Genomic DNA, 18,274 nt, shown 5'->3' on the forward strand with positions numbered 1-18,274 from the left:
TGCTTGTTTTATTGTTTCTACTGCAATGTGCACACAATGCTGAAACCATTTACCAGTTAAACATTTGTTTCTTTTATATTTTATATTTTAAAACATTTTATTTCATTTAACATGGTTGCAAGATTATGTACGATGTAGCAGTGTTCGGAAGTGCCCACTAATCTTTTATCTAAGGCCTAAAGTAAAACAATGGTCGTGTTTGATTCGAGCGGAATGGACAAAACCTAATGGTGGTTGAGTATCAGGTTGTACAGATATAATGGTCGCCTTTCGTGATGAGGTGCATTTAATAGCTAGATTTTGGTGTCATTTGGTACACTATTGGGTTGATGTGTGGCCCATTTCACGGCCCGAAACATGAGAATATAACGTTTGTAACGTCTCTCATTTAGTATAGCTATCCTTAAATCTTTGTTTAAATGGGAATCTTTTGTTTTTTAAGTAATAAATTGATCTTTGATAAGGAAATGTTAAGTTTTGAAGGTCTTTGTTTTGAAATATAATTGATTTAAGATAGGAAGTTTTAGAGTTGTTTATGTACATGAACAAAACGTATAACTAATCCACTAAATGATATCTTTATTTAATTTTGGTTTAATGTTTAGTCAGAACCGATTTATGTACAGATTCGTAAATGTGATGTTTTATAGACATCATATTGAATTCCATCGTTTTGTGTCATAAGTTGAGAACTGAATTAATATTGCTAGATCGGAAATTGTGACAGCGTTGTTTTTGTCAGATTTATTGATTGTTTTATTTGAAACATTAGATTTTCTCAACAGATTGAGTTTGAATGGGACACTTTAAGAAGCCCAGACAGCAATGTTGTCAATAACTTACACAAGCTTTTTGACCCGTTACTCATTTATTTACTTATATACACCTGTATTATACATGTACCACTTCATCCGCTCAACCAGTCTGCAATAAGTTTCAGGCACTTAATATAATTGTTTTTTTTTAGTTTTATAATGAGTGATTTAAGAAAAGGTTGACAATAAAACATTAAAAACAATTTCTATTAAAACAGTTTAATAATTAAAACAGTCTATGAATATAAATGTAAAACAACTGATACATTTTTTTCAAACCTAATAAATAAAATAAAAAACAGTGTCAAAATCTTATTCCTAAACAAGAAGAAAATCTTACTGTTTAAAATATAATTGTTATTTACTTTTTGCAAAAATATGATTACATTGTCAAAGATATTTTGGCTTTTATTATTTTGCAAAATACCAAAATAAGTTTTTGATATTTGTGAAAATGCGCTGTCCTTTTTACTTCTTTTACAAAAGGAGAACATGTATAAAAGTAAAGTTAAAACTTCAAAGACACATTGATTTGTATTAATTAAACGTTGAATTGAATATTTATAATATGGTCATCTTTTAACTCGAACTGTCTTTCAACTGCACGTGAGAATCAAAATATAAAGATGTCCTATAAGAATCATTGACTCAAGTGTCTTCAATACATCAAAGATATCATGCACTTTTTCAATATACCAAATTTGACCTTGTCTTTAGAAACAAAATTACCGAAATCAGCATGAATATTTATAAAGACCTCATCTTTAATGACTTTTTTCACTTTTTATATAGGATGGTTGTCTGTAAAGTTAAAAACTGCTTCAAATACGAGTAGATAATTATCATATAAATGAGTGAGCTCAGTGCGCCGGTATAGAGAGAGGATTTGTAAACGTAAAGGCGCTCTCCGGGGGCTCATTCCCACCCGGGCACCGGTTACCCGGCTCGTCAATACACCACTGAGACTCCAGATGTCCTACAATAAAAAGCCGTACCACAATCTCATTAGAATTAGCAGGTCCAATACTGATAAATTATAATTACAAATCTTCATATCTAGTTTGAATATTTCTATTAAATCTTTTTTTTCACTAAGTGTGTACCCTTTCAGTTTTCAAAAGTTGAATGCACTGTAAGACGTCAACAAAATTTTTCACGGGAGCCTGTGTGATTTAATCAAAAATTGACGTGAAATATAATATATGTTTTCATATGAAATAATCCTACTGTTTAAAGGATCGCCACAACAATCCCAAAGCTGTCATTGTGGTTTTAAACTATCTGTTTTTATCTCATTCTATTTTCCAGTATAAAGTATGTCTTATTGTTTGGTTAAAATGATCTTTGTGAACTCTCAACGCCTGGCACTTAGTTTATGTTTTAAATCCAGAGTCAGTGACATTTAAAAGTATACAATGTAACACACGTGAAGCTGGAGTATTGAGATATTCAAACATTAGAAGATTAAAATAAAGCCGAAATCATAACAATCCAAAAATAACTTTCCAAACAACAAAACAATTGAATGTATATACCTAATAACAATTAGAAACTCACTATATATCAAACTAAACTATGTATAAGATAAACGATGTTAACATATTAGCAATTATTAGTATGGAATAAGTTTATGAATATTTTCAACGCATATTTAAATACCCTGATAGAAATATTTAAATGAGAATTTGTATGTAATTATTGTAGCGCAACACTGATTCTCTACAGTGTTGTCCTGATGTCTTCTCTTCTATAATTGAAGCTATCAGTTCACGTGGAACACCACACATCCAATGTTATGTTAACTATATCAGTTATGAAGGTTATAATAACTCTATACAGTTCTCATGATCCGATACATGTTTTTGTTTTACAGTATCTCTGATCATAACGCCAACTTTTTTGAAAATGATCCAAAATACGTTTTATAATCATGTCAGTGTAGAATTTAATGATATCATTGTAGTTAAATGATATCAATGTGTAGTTTAATGGTATCAATGTGTAGTTTTTAATGATATCAATGTGTAGTTTAATGATATCAATGTGTATAATTTAATGATATCAGTGTATGTTGTCAGCGCAGTAGCAAAACATCATTATAGTAACAAAGGACACATTGCCCAAACAAAAGTATAAAACGTATACTGAAACATACATAATGTAGTTATGATCTATTTGATAATCAAATAAATGCCGAAAACTCTTTCAAAAAGGTGTTGCTGTTGTAGTTATAATATTTTTTCATGAAACTTTTGTTAGCAAACTTCTTTGCGCCTGTTGATTATGATTTCGGATGTTGACGTGAAATAATATACAAAGACTAAACGAATTCTGCAGTACGAAACAGATGTTTTCTTTTTTTAAATTTTAATTACCTTTTAAGATGTTATGATATTGTTTTACTTTTAAATAATTTACGGAAATGATTCTGTTTTACTGCCTGCTTCCTTTGAATGCGGACACAAGAGAGATGCGGTAAACTATACATTACTTTCAAACATTCTACCTGAAATTGAAACTTACACATATCATTGCAACAGAAATTGACATAAAAATGATTAGCGACATTGAAGAAAGTGGGCGAGACCGCACTTTGATTGTCCTCGGAGGCTGTCCCGGTGTGATCGATGAGGCGGGAGATTAGCTATCGATACGAACACCGTAGCCAATCGAGCCTGAACTATATGATACCAAATATACCTTACAATTATATTTCGTATGATTTATAGAAAAATGTGGCTTTGAACACTGTAATTGAAAAGGCAATGCTTGACTACACTCTCGATGTATCATGGGCATCCATGGATATCATTAGTTTATAGTGAATTAGGACGTAAATGTTGAAATATATGAAAATAAAGAAATAACATTTAGTTAAGAATATATGATAATTTACTTTTTAATATTTTTTGGATATATTTTAAGTTATAATTGATTTTGATCTCGTGCAAAAGTTTGTAATATTTTGAGTAAGTGTTATGACATCGATGATGGAGTTCTCTCCGACGACCTACCGTTACCCTTCTAATTTCAACATGAATGTAGTGGATTATTACCAGTCGTGTAAAAGTAAGTAAATGATACGGGTTAATGTATTAGTTTAGATGCGCATTCTCTGCACCATTTCTCCCCACACACCGATCATCATAGTTTGCTCCTCCCACACCGCACGCCGTTAATCTACGTACCTTTTTTTTATAATTCCGGAAATCTTGCGTAACGGCATGCAACGTTAGATATGTATACATTGATACGAACTGGTTAACAATGACAAGACTAACTTTCTACCATTTTGAACTGATCAAGTGAGAAATAGCCTCCAATAAGATGGGATGTTACATTATAAAACCATTATATTTTAACGTAAATATTTCGCCGTTTAATTGAAATATAGCAATCTCAAATGGCGAAACACTTTTTTTTCAAATGAAAATTAATGCTAATTAATGCGGGCTATTTTTCTTGAATAAACACATGTTAGCATAAGGTTAACTAAACAATAAAAACTCGTTCTTCATAAAAGTGGTAATGTTATAATTAATTATAATTATGATTTACCACATTTTTACAAAGTTACAAAGATGAAGGTGTTTCGCCGCGTAGACTCAAATAGATAATTTACCAGGATTTGTATAATTTTTCATTTTATCTTGTCACCTTAGAGGTGAACATCCCCATATATTTTAATTCATAAAAATGATTTCTTACATTTATATGTAGACCAGTTTTGCCAATGATGCCCCTCTGTCTCAGGTAAAGGAGAACATATTGTGGTCTGCAAATAATTATCAATCATAACCGCTGTTGTCATGGCGGTAACTAAGTCCAGTGTCCACGGATGGTTTTGAACAATGACCTGTCTCTTCATCAAAGTAATAAACTGACCATATAAATACAGCGGGACAACTTTCACCTCTTTTCACGTCAAATTTTCTGAATACATTCATTTTATAAATGTTTATTGCGTTTTGTAATAAATGTCAAAAATTTACCTTCTAAAAGAATAGAAATATTTTCACATGCGTGAAACATATAAAATACCACAGTAACAGTCGTTTTCTTTTCCAGAAGATGCAAATATAAAATAGTAAAATTCAAAAAATAAAAAATAAATGATGGAAAATAGCAATGATTTCAATTTAATTTCATTTTATAATAATAATAATAATAATAATAATAATAATAATAATAAAATTTATAGTAATAATAATAATAATTATCTTATTATCGTTAAAACTATTTTTGTGCAGCTTAAATTATTATGATTAGTTTGTTTTTGTAAATGCATTAAAATGTTTAAATATTTAACAAGTTCGAAGAATAAAAAAAGCAACCTGACAAAGCTGCGTCCAGGATACGTTGATCACGTGTTTTTCATGTAGCAGCCAATAAAACACGCTTCATTAGATTCTAGTGACTTTCAGGTCTGATGCGGAACCTATTTATTTTAGAGACATTTAACGCTAGTTTCCGCATGTTCATCTTGCCATTGGGGATGATTTTATCTAATAGTTTCATGTATCACATATGGTATAAATCCTGTATTCTTATAAAAAAATATTACCGATTCGATCTTTAGGTAAAAAGAGAAGTATTCAAATTGGCTCCGATAAATGTAAATTGAACAAAATTGTTTGAGTCTTTAACTTTCAAACTTTTGATAGCCAACGATTACTGCGATAATTTGTCGTAAAACAACGTTTTCTTTCCCTTTGATATCAAATTTTACTTTCCTTTAAGAATGTTGAATCCATTAAAAAGAGCCTGGCTGAAAATTATACAAAAGGATATCATTTTTATTTACACCAATTTTTGAATGAATCATCATATTTATTGATAACATTTTGTCGGTAACATTTCGTTCAACGTGGTTTTTGGAAAGTCCTTTGAAGTTTTAACCTGTATAGCTGTTTTAATATTTGTGGACGCTAATGGTAGAAAGTGAGATTTTATCGGTACTCATCAGTCATTTCTCCTCTTCACCTTAATTGACATTCAGGATACTCCCGTGTTAAAATATTCAACAAACTTTTGTCCGGAATCTGAGAAAACCATACTGTGTTTAATACTGGCATGACAGGGAGTCAATAACAGGGAAAGTTATATTGTTCACGAGAGCAGGAAATTTATGATTTAAGTTAAAAGCATCTTGATCAGCTTCTTTGAAAACCAACATTAAAATTGGAAAGTGGATCATTCTGTGTGTCTAAATCAAGAGAATATGACATGTGCAAGTGCAGATATTAAAATTGATAAGAAGAAAGTAACTGTACTTAAAGACGACTCCATGAATGAACCGAGAGAAGTTAGTTGAATTTATTTGCCGAAGAGGGACCAAAGTTGATAGTTTTTCTCCTTCTGTACCAACTGTCGGTCTGCTGAACAGAATCCCAGTTAGTTTACCGCCCGTGTCCTGTCCAGCCACCCATAGCTGCCTGAGTCACAGAGCAGAAAATAAGAGGAGTGTTAATAGAAGCAGCGCTCCATAGAGCGGCTACATTTATATGAGTAGTTAATTCAATTTTCCAATCAGCTACCCAATCTTGGTAGCTAGCTTGACTGTCAATTGAGGTGTTAACCAGTGATACGGTTGTTAGTTCTTTGATTTGAGCTATTGGATATTATTGTTATCTACATCAAAATATGATGCTGACTGCTTCATCAATTCTAAAACTTAAATGAAATAAATACTTTTTTACGAATAAACAACAAATACGGGAATTTTTTTCTAGTTTCGTCTACGTATATGACTTTATCAGAATGTATTTGAAATCCTTTGTTTTAAGATTAACTTTGTCAAAGACTTGTGACAACTTGTGATTGGAGTTTTATTCATGAATAGTGTAATCGGTTAACTTGAAGGGTGTCAGTTTCAGATATTTTGAGCTTTAGTTTAAGACTATCTGTTAATTACGGGACAGCACGTTGACTGTGGCTTGTATAAACAGTTTACGCATGCCATTTAGAACTGAAAAGAGTAGCCGATTGTTTAAAACACAAGGGTATTAAACTAGTATAGATGATGATCTACCAATCATTGACTGTTTGAATGTTCACCACGCGGGTGTGCATTGAACCCCGACAAGTTTGGGTTCGCATTTTGTCAGCAGTAATGTTTACTTGTTCCATTTGATCGACACTATCAGGATTAAGTGATTCTTGTGATTTTACTTCTATATATGGAGTACTTATTTTTATTCTGAGTTTATTTATTTATTTATTTGGACGGTTGTAATTTATTTATTTAATTCAATTCTAAATATGGAAAAAGTGTTTGACATGAGCCAGCATATGGCCGGATACCCACAGGGCCAGACAATGGATCAGAGATTCGCACCCATGCAGCAGGCGTGGGCGCCCTATCCATCACCCACCTCATTTTCTCCTTACCATCCCTACCCTCGAGGATTTGACATGTTCCAGGGAAATTTTATGGATGGTACGTTGTCTGTTGGAAGTGTATTTTTACAAAATGTGTGGTATTTACCTTCTGGAATAAATTGGTTAACATTTCGTTTATAATAGTGATTCATTGCATCAAATTAGAAGTTGTTAAATTTGCATAAAGCCTTTATTGTACCACCTCGATACGTAATTGTTTTCTGTCTTATTAACTAATTGAATGTCGTCTTTTTTAAATCATGAAAATTATTCAGTTTGAGTTGCTGGTGTAATGCATCGTGGTGACGTTTGCGCATAATTTGCAACACTTTTGTAAATGATTTTACATGAGTAGAGATGAGGCTGATAATACACATTATACATAAAATATAACAGATACAATTAGTGAGTGAGATGATTCCGTAGATATTAATACAGCATATCGATTACTTTATATCAAATCTAACGCCGTACTTTCTCTTCATTATTTGTAAATTAATAAACACCGAGATCGGTAAATCTTCGCTCATTCCCTTTATCACTGTTGTATAATTGTAAAAAAAGCAGTGCACTTGTTTTTTTCTGTATGATATGGATGCTGGTATGATTATGTGATTGTTTAAAGCTGTTTTGAGAGCAGTATAATGTGTTTAAAATCATTAAATATACATGAACTGTCGCTGAAAATACAAAAGACTTTGTTTTGTTGTATGATATATGAGATAATATAGAACAGTTAAACAAACGTTTGAATATTCTAAACCAGTCCAGCAACCGAGAAGGAATTGTTGTTCAATATGTAATACAACAAAATAATTCAACAAGCTTTCCACTGAAATGTAAATTAGTTTATTTATTGATGGGAAAAGAGTAATTTCAACATTAAATAAAAGTTAGAGGTCCTATAAAAATATAAATAAATAAATATATAACTTTGACAATTATCTTTTATTCCAAACTATTTGTTATTTTGTGCATTGCAAAATTTGGTTAAATTTGAAATATTTGTTTGAGGACAAAAATTAGTTACACTTTAATTTACAATGATGTAAACATACAACGTCAATGCATATTCTTTGTTGTTTTTAACTTCTGAAATAAGTTTAAACATTTTAGAATGTCTTAAATTAATCGAAAACTTGAATAAAATAAAGATTTGTCCAAATATTTAGCACAATTGTCAACTATTTAACAAAGGTCACAAAAAAGTAAAAAATATTATGTTGACATTTTTATAAATTATTTTAATGATATCAAACAAAAGTACTAAAATATTAATACCCCTCTTCAATGTCAGTGCTATTCGTATTTATTATTTTGTTGATTATAAGCCAAGTCTGTCGGCCTTTGTTTAAGTTTGAAAAATGGCATATATAAAATATAATAACAATGATTTAGAGAAATATACGAGGTGTGTGTAAACTAAATGTCTGTAGTTCCGTTTCATAATACAGAACAAATCTTAGCGAACTTTTAGACATTTGCTACCAAATCTGCCTCATTTTCTATTGTTTATTGTGACTTTTATGATTCTGAATAAATTTCAAAGGGTTAATTGTTTTCGTATCCAACATTTTAATAAATATTTTATTCGAAATTGTTATATTTTGGCAAAAATGTGAAATGTTTCGACGCCTCTTTTCCATTATATTTCATATCATAGAGACCGTCACATTTTAGTTCATGCAAAATACTAAGTAGAAAAATATATACCTCAGACACGATCTCGTTGAAAATAGCATTATCCAGATGAAAGAGGAAGTCTACTGGCGTCTGTTTTGTCTGATATTTAAAGAAATACTTATCATTTCTTATATCTTTGTTTAAAACTGTCCGCTTACTGTTTGTTATTCAGTGTTCATTTCTTATGACAAAAATATTGATACATTTTTATTCATAAGAACTCATTCATAAATATTGTAGACAATATTATTCCATGTAGTAATACAGTTTCTTTCTAAGATATTTTTCATTTTGCTTTTATTTAAATGTTTTAGAATAAATAAATACGATAAATAATAGTTCAAATCTTCATAACAGTTGACATATTTAAGGATTGTTAATTATTGTTCTACAACAAAGCATGGAAACAATATAAGCTAATGTGTTTTATATTTATATACAGCAAAACATCGAGACTATCTATGTTAATGTATTTTTATATGTATTTTCAGGTCATGGTGGAGTGAATCAACTTGGTGGTGTGTTTGTTAACGGGCGTCCATTGCCTGACGTGGTACGACAAAGGATTGTAGAGCTGGCTCATACTGGGGTCCGGCCGTGTGATATCTCGAGACAACTTAGAGTTTCACACGGCTGTGTTAGTAAGATACTCGGCAGGTATGGACAAACAAAGTGAGCTATCTTTCCTACTGTATACATTGAGTGAATGTTGCTCTCTGATGACCTTTTATATTTTTTCAAATGACATTTTTATAAATTCGTGGCTTACAAACGATGTATTTGTATTTACCAACTCTGTATTTAATCTGTCCAAAAATATATACCAGAAAAAATTCAAAACCTCACATATTCAATGTATTATAAATAAGTAGTTTATACAGTGTAGCATGTATTAATATGGAGGAAGGTTGTAAAGCTGGTTGTAGCAGAAGAATGGTCTATCAAGTCACCCAATCTATATATCTTAACAAAATTGAACACATGTTTTCTCGAACACCTGTTTATCTTGATGTACTGTATCTATAGTGCTAATATTGACATAATAAATTCAGTATACATTTTGTCTGATATATCACACTGTATCACACCATTACAGCCGGCTACATTGATCCAATGATAAATAATATACTATTTTTTTAAAGTTAATTCTTCTTTCACCAACACGAAGTTGGTCACATCTTATGATGATACTTATAACTTCGTCGCCTTGTTGCTTTGAAATACTTCTATATATTTCTGATTGTTCTCTGTTACCGTTAAAATTCCCTAAAAGGATAAAGACAAAGGCAGTTAAATTCGCATTGGTATTCTGTTTTTAGCATATATAGATGTTAAAATAAGTAAATAATTTACAATAAAAAGTGGGTTAAAGATATTTCAAAATTCTTAGTTGTATAAAGTTTATATCTAAATTTAATCTTTTGAATTAGAAAGAAATTAAATGATTATATCAGACTATGTAAGAAGGGAATATAAATTGGATATAGTAGCTCATCATTCATTTATATCATTATACATCAAACCCAATAATTATTTATATATTAATTCTTTAAATTTGTTAGCATCTAGACTTGTTACATTTTTTACTAATAAAATATGATATTATTTTTTATATAAGAATGATCCGAATATAAATTAAAATTTCGTAGACTAGTGCAATAATGACATCGTATACTTACCATTTGAACTTGTATTCATCAAGTATTTGTTTGTATATTCTTTGTGTAATATTTAGAAATAGAAGTTATTCAGAAGAACAATGACAAATACATTAATTTAGTCCAGTAAAGCATTGGAGGTATAATGGCTTCCAATGTTATACGTGACAATTACAGGTTCTGAAATTCTTTAGAAAGCATATTATATAAAGAGGGTTTGTGTACATGTTGAGGTAAATTTTGTTTCGAAAGTTCTTTTTTTTACAAAGGAAGTTTATGTCATATATTTTGTTCACTGTGCCCTGACGCTTTATTTTATTACCCTTCGTTCTTTTTGTTACATAATTTTTCGCTGTAAACACATTTCAGGCATATCTCAAAATCTCCCGAAAGAAATACGGGAAAAAATTGTATTCTAACAAACCAATTGCATGAGCAGCATCAATTAATCGCGTATCGCATGACAATTGTTTTACGCGAAAGGTATTAAGAGAAACGCTCTGTTTTACAACTTGACAGAAATCAATCTGAAACCATCGTTACAAGCATGACATTGTGCTTTGTTTTCTTTTATCTTTAATGATTTCAGACTGTTTTATCTGCTAGAAATATAGAGAGTGAGATACTAGTAGAATTTGATAAATTACATTTACATGTACATCGGTACAGGTTAACCTTTGATTTGACATTTTATTTCATTATAGTACGGGTTGTGTTTTAATGCCGACCAACAATACCAGTCATAAAATACAGTTACATATTTTCACTACTATTAAATTATTAATTGTGTTTGACTTTTTGTTTTGATATTTCATGCTTTGAAGTAAGAATTTTTTATTGATTAATTATGAAAAGTAAGCAGATAGATATGAATAAAATTTGATAAGACGCAGTTAGATTCTACGAAACAATTTTGTAATAAAATTTCATTAATTAAATACATTGCCATTGTATGGTAACGTAAACGATAGTGAATTGTGTAAGATTTTGACAAGAACAGCCATTGTTATAACACATACTATGACTATAAAAATGTTGTATGTGACATGTCAAATACCTTACTGACCACGTGAACGTAATATATGAAATAATACACAAAGTATCTCCTTTATAACTATGTCATAGTGTCCTAGCCTTGGACCATCGTAAGTTATACAGCAGATGGTTGGGACCTCACTCTACCTCGTCGACAAATATATCATAATTAAGTTTTCGTCATAGGAAATTAATGTTGCCTTTGATCTAATATTTGTTTTTATAACTTCATTCTATAAATACATAAACTTCCAGGCTGTTAAACTTGAATTCATTCCAATTTAAATTAAAAGAATATTACAATGATTTAACAAACTTTTAAGTAAATAAAAACCGAAATACTACATAAGAAACTAAACTAGTTTTGTTATTTAATTGTTCATGAGAAAAGAGAATAATAGCAGAGACAAGATTTGTTTTCTTAATGAGATAAACTTTGAATGTGTAAAAAAACTACTTCAAGTTATTATTGCCTTTTAAATTGACACGCTCGTGGACACTTTTTGTGTGTTTGACCACAAGCGCTTCACCACCAAAGATACCATAAAGATAATGTATCATTTGTAAAAACCACTTTCAGGTCTTGAGATAGTACAACAGTAAGGGATCTATGAAATGCTTTAATCCCCATGATATAAGAAATACTTTAATCCCTGTGATATATTGTTTCAGGAAAGTCAAATATTGTAAACAATATTTTAACCGCTACCCAAGACGATTGCGTGCTATATAACACTGAAACTAAATACCCAAATAGAATTAGGTGCAGTAAACGCTTTGGTTTGTCCAACATGTACCGAACGCCTCTCTATGTTCTTTGTGGTCAACATGATGTATTTATTTGCAAACTAGTAATTATTGAAATTATTGAAGCAACCGTTTTCTCATGTTACTTTACGTTGTCTTTTCTTACAAAATACAGCCTGTCAAAATAACAGCAAACCATCCACTGATAAATTATCCCGTTCATAAGTTATGCACAGAAACCCCTTTTTTGAATGGCCCCAATGAATGATCTTTTAGGTGCTCGTTCACTTAACGGAGAACCAGTTTTATTCTTGTATTTCACTAATTAAGCGTACAGTGTTTCCGTTAGATAGTGTTTTACTTGTTTTGCAAACATATCTTTTTCATTTTTTTCTGAATCTATACCCATAAGGTCACTTCAGGTTAGAGGTCAAGGGATATGTTTTGACCATGTCCTAAACAAAGGAATGGCATATCTTGTGATGATGTAGCAATTAAGGAATTTGATAATCTCCGTTTCCAATCTGTTTTGTCAATTGAGTTATTATACTGGCATTGTGGACCAGCTATACAGATGTTATATGGTTTGAACAATGTTTACAATAACTTAACGTTAGGACACCAACGATGAAAAATTTGAATCACCAGTCAGTATAGGTGTTGTAGTTATGAGTAAAGTTTGAGATATGATTAGAATAAAAATTAAAATGAATGTTGCACCTTCAATGAAAAAGTACTAATTTTAATGAATTTAGAAACGAGATTGATATTGACAAATCCCTTATCGCGAAGTTAAAAGAAGTCTAGAATGACATATTACTATGCAAATACCAATGTAATTAGATTATATCTGATTGAAAGCAGTCGATTTGAATTGAGGTGATTTTTTACAGATGGATATTTCTGATTTAATATTTAAAAAAAAATAGTACATCGGGGTAATTTTCCTACAAATGATTAATAGTTTCTTCTTTTTTGAACAAGTTTTATACTTTCATTTGAGAGTATATTTGAAGCTCCAGTATAGAGTATGATATGACATTATCACTATATAAAAAACAAGTGCAAGCAACTCATGTTACCACACCTCGTAACTAAATTATTTAACAATCGCATGGAATAATAGCTATTTAATGTGTAAAAAATTAAAATGAATTATTGCAATAATGAAAATATGCCCTTTAATGTAAAACATTACCTTTTGCTGTTACTTATTTATCATGTTTTCCTAATTTAAATTTTTGCAAATTTTAATATCCTTTGCATCTCATAGGTCTGGACTAACAATTTTTTATATATTTCTAGATGACTTTACTATTCTTTTATTATTAGTATTAAACATATGTTAAGTTAATGCCATTTATTTCTCAAATCAGGTACTATGAAACAGGATCTATAAAACCAGGTGTCATTGGAGGTTCAAAACCTAAGGTGGCCACTCCGGCAGTTGTCGATGCTATCACTAGGTATAAAGTTGAAAACCCAACGATGTTTGCCTGGGAGATTCGGGATCGGTTACTAGCAGAGAATGTCTGTTCTAATGACAATGTACCAAGTGTCAGCTCAATTAACAGGTGAGTGAAGAAAAACAAAGTTAGAATGAGTCAGCATGTCGGTTGGTTGCTCAATATGCCCAAACATGTACAATATCGTGAACGTTACTCTTCCTACAGTTCTTGATGGATTACTGCGAAACTTATGTATGTTGTTTGTTCTTACACGTAAATGTGCACGAAGAGAAAAATCCTCCCCTTTATAGGGCGTTACTGAAAAATATTGGAGGTATCAACTTGTAACCTTAGGTGTATAGATGTCTACAAATGGAAGTGCAAAACCCCAAAAATATCTCTTTGTTTACTGTTCTTTTTCATTCTTCATTTTTTTTGTCCGAGGCATACAACTCATCCAAGAGAGTGACATTTCTAGATTTGTTTTGTTTATGATTTTCAAAGAATTCTGATGTAACTATTGTGAGGCATATATGTAGCAAGACAAATATCTTTATGTATTCAATTCTTTTTATTCGTTTCCTCATTTTTTGTTAGTTTATCATCCTGTATGATCATTTTAATGAATTGCTTTTGCTTGCCGTGTTTCCACCTAATGATCGAAATATTGTATTTTACTCACATATATCTACAAATATGATTATTTAAGCATCTTATTTCATTCAACAGTTTAACAACTTATCTTTTCATTTCAAGAATGCACTAAACTACTTAATAGACTATAACACACATTGCCTGTTAATTGCTTAGAAAACAGCATCTATAATGGGCAAGTGATACCCAATAATTACAATGGGATATGTTGGAAACTTGTAAGGGGTCTAAATGTTTTTCTAATTAGATAAATAATGATTAGCATAACAGATGTGCTTCGAGCTTGCATGCAGTTATAAAACTGAAATATATTAGACAATGTGAGCTGTCAAAGTTGTCTTCATAGAAGTTTCCTTTTCTCGTCGAGTTGTCTTCAGGATCAAACGAGATATTTCAAATTTTGTCCCTAGAATATTAGATTTGACGAAAAGTATGAGGTTGATGTAAATAAGCGGCAAATAAAGACAATTTAACGGCGGCACCGTCTGTCCAAATTACGCGTTAACAACGCCATTATTGGCCAAGAATGTGCTCAAGGTTTGATTACATTTTGCACCAATATTACGACCATTGTTCGCTCTTCTAACATCACTCCGTACCAATTAAATCAAGCCACACAGAGCCACAAGGAGCCACATTGGGACGATTTGACTGCATTCATGCAGAAGTGACATGAACGCTTCTTAGTGAACATTTCATACGCAACATTGACAAACACCTGTCTATATATTTTGCTCATCAATCCCGTCCCTAAAATCTCTAATGATGCGCGCCTACACAATAGTTTCAGTTTCATAGTCATTTCATTCAATATTTACATAAAATGAAAACATGAGTTTGACGCTATGAAAAAAATCTTTACTTTTTGGGTTGAGTTTATTTATTTTTAAATTTTTATTTTTAATTTAATAACGTTAGAAAACTGTTAAAGACATTGTCGCCGCTTGTATTTGGAGTGCAGAACTGGTGCATTTAAGAAAGAACTTTAAATCATGCCATGTTTTTCTCTCGCATAGATTGTTATAAAAACTTGTAATTATTTCCATGCCATGTTTTGCATAATAATGCAGTAAAATCACTGCAATGAAGCCATAGTACTGTTCATGTAATTGGACGTAGAAAGAAAGTTGCATTTTCAGGAAAACAACTTGATTGGTAATTGGTCTGTTTGCTTGATTGGTTTGATCAAACGTCTTTGATACGGCCTTTGAAGTTGTACGAAGTTTACATGTTCTCAGAGCCTAGTGCATACAAATATTTTGTTAAATAAGCTGTGAGGCAGGTCTGACATTTTGCTCTAGGAGAATATTACCATAAAGCGACCGCGAATTTAAATAATAGTTCTCGTGAAAGTTACATTATTACATGTTCAAAGGAAAACTTCTGGTAGTAAATCGTCGTGATAAGAGCGTACGCCATCTTTATTTGGCCCTTATCAGATCTCGCTAAATGTATGTAATCAAAATCATTGCATCGAAATGACATGTAAATATTTCAAACTTTTACCTCTAATTTATTATCATAGTGTGAAATAACCAAGGCTTTTATTACATCTGTTTTTGTGAGGAGCGGCATAACTTGGGACGCGTTTAACATTTAATAACAATTTAACGTAAGGGGGACTCTTGCTTTATCATCCGTATATGGTGATAATGGGTCTTGTTTTTTTAATCCTTAAAGTATTTTTTTAGAAGAAAGTGAGAGCTTTTAGAAAGGCATTTAAATTTTATCATGGTGCAAGATATTATCTATACTGCATAAAGTTTAAGTTTGGTGAAGATATTCATAATGATTGCTTCAAACAGTTATTATCATAATTTATATTTTCTCAAATAATTGAACTTTGAAACTAGTACAGTTACAAATTCACTGTAGCTACTTTTCCCTATTTTTCTCTCTCATTTGTCTTATTTTCTTAACGCAACATTTCTAAACTTAAGTGTTATTTTAAAACAACAACAAAAGCAATCATTTACCATACGTATTTTACGTTTTCCCCCATACAGTATATGTTATTTTATATCACCCACGCAGATGATAATTATGTAACTTTTTTCCTAATTAGTTGTTTTATTTGTAATTTTATGGTATATTTATTTTCTTACCTCCTCATCAAAGCTTGTTGTTGTTTTAGGATTATATGAATGGGAAACTACACGCTAGTTGAGTTCATTATGTGCATCACTAGTCGTATTCTGTTATCAATTGGAGCGCAGGTTGCCTGTGAAATTTGTCGCCTTGTAACGTTACAACCATTTGATACAAGATATCACTCACCTGGATGCACACCGTTGGCCAATTTCGAATAAAGCACCATTGATATATGATCTAAAGCAGTTGGTTGCACACCATCGGCCCAATTGCCATCCGGGTCAAATCATCAATTTAACCGTAATTTGACCTATATAAAGCAGTTCTTATTCAGTTTTATTTTAATTTAATTTCAACTGTTTGTTTTTTATTTCTATTAATTATTCTCCGTCCGTCTTACTGTCAGTATCTCCGTCCATAGACAATGGAATATAGAGATATATGTGTCTTATGAACATATTTCTAGTTTTATCTCAATTCATTTATGTGTATATTGAAAAATATTAGGTGTCTTTTATACTTGTTTTTCAAACAGATAATTTTTATACAACTGTAAAGGAGAATGCAAAGTTTACTTTCACGATAATTTTATGTAAGAATTTGACGTCTTAAAATATAAACACTGCTAAAACTGGTTAGGGGTCAGATAGATATTGCGACTTACATTATCTGTCGTGAACCGAATTACAATATTCGCATATTTATTTTTGCTACCCTCAAGGTATCTCACTCTTTTGGACCTTCTTAAAAAAGAAGCTCACTATCTATTATATTTAAAACTCATTATTGTTTCTTTTTTATTCGATTTCTGATCCTCAAGGGGTACGAATTCATTTTACAAATAGGATGGACATAGAAGAAAATTCTCCGAATCGTATTTAACTTAAAATAGTGAAAATAAAGATAACATATATATTTACGAATACAGAAACAAATGCGTCTTTTAAGTTTCAAAAACCATGACAAGGAGTAAAAAATCGTGTCAAATCACATTAAGGTTTGAAATTGGTGATAGATTACTTTAATATTTGTCTTTTTCATTCAAAGCACAAGTCTACCAGCGCTTTCTAAAGCATAGATTCTCATATGAACTTTAATTGTACACCTGTTATCTTTTTTAAAAATCTAGAACCACAATTGCCCTTTTACCCTCTAAGACTGTTCATTAGTATCGATTTCGTGTGATTGAGAATAAACATACATTATAAAACAAAAGCACATATTTTCTTTTGTTTGCTGATCGTTCGTTTTCTTGCTTAATTGAAGGTGTCGCAAAATAATTTGGTTTGTCTTTATATTTCACAAGAGATTGTTCCGATTACATTTAAAGTGTTTTTCCGCTTTTTGAATAGCTCTTAGAGAAATTTTGATCCTAAATACAACAGGTAAACGATAGGACATTCTTTGATTGTAAAGACCTTAACAGATAAGATGTTACAAGTTTTATTAAGATTATTAGAATTAAGATTACTCATACAACATTTTTCTAATTTTCTCTCCTTGTTTTTCCGGTTAAGACGATGTTTAAATTTGAAAATCTGTGTAAAAGGAAGATCATACCTTGCAGAGTCAACTATTTAATCAAATTTATTAATTAAAATATCAGAAATAAACAGTTAATTTGTGAGAATATGGAAAATGTATGTCTTCTGAATCGAGAGTAAATCTTTCACAAAAATAGTAAAAAAATATGCAATGCATGAACAGAATCTTTGGTGAAACAAGAAATTATTGAATACTGTTTTGTTTGCCATTTAAAGGC

General features: G+C 30.8%; 1 protein-coding gene across 8 annotated transcripts in view; it reads left to right on the top strand.

Moving 5' to 3' along the window:
* LOC132729022 (paired box protein Pax-5-like) overlaps positions 1 to 18,274 on the top strand; it is a 70,220-nt gene that overhangs the window by 33,828 nt on the left and 18,118 nt on the right. For 6 of the 8 annotated variants that reach the window (XM_060714754.1, XM_060714755.1, XM_060714753.1 and 3 more), the window contains 2 exons: positions 9,371 to 9,551; positions 13,696 to 13,893. In XM_060714754.1, coding sequence (XP_060570737.1) covers positions 9,371 to 9,551; positions 13,696 to 13,893 — 379 coding nt within the window. The remainder of the gene's footprint in view (positions 1 to 9,370; positions 9,552 to 13,695; positions 13,894 to 18,274) is intronic. The other 2 variants (XM_060714757.1, XM_060714760.1) reach the window with 1 other exon arrangement.

Source organism: Ruditapes philippinarum, unplaced genomic scaffold (genome assembly GCF_026571515.1).
Source record: "Ruditapes philippinarum isolate M1 unplaced genomic scaffold, ASM2657151v2 ctg88_1_1_1_1, whole genome shotgun sequence".
Taxonomy (NCBI): domain Eukaryota; kingdom Metazoa; phylum Mollusca; class Bivalvia; order Venerida; family Veneridae; genus Ruditapes; species Ruditapes philippinarum.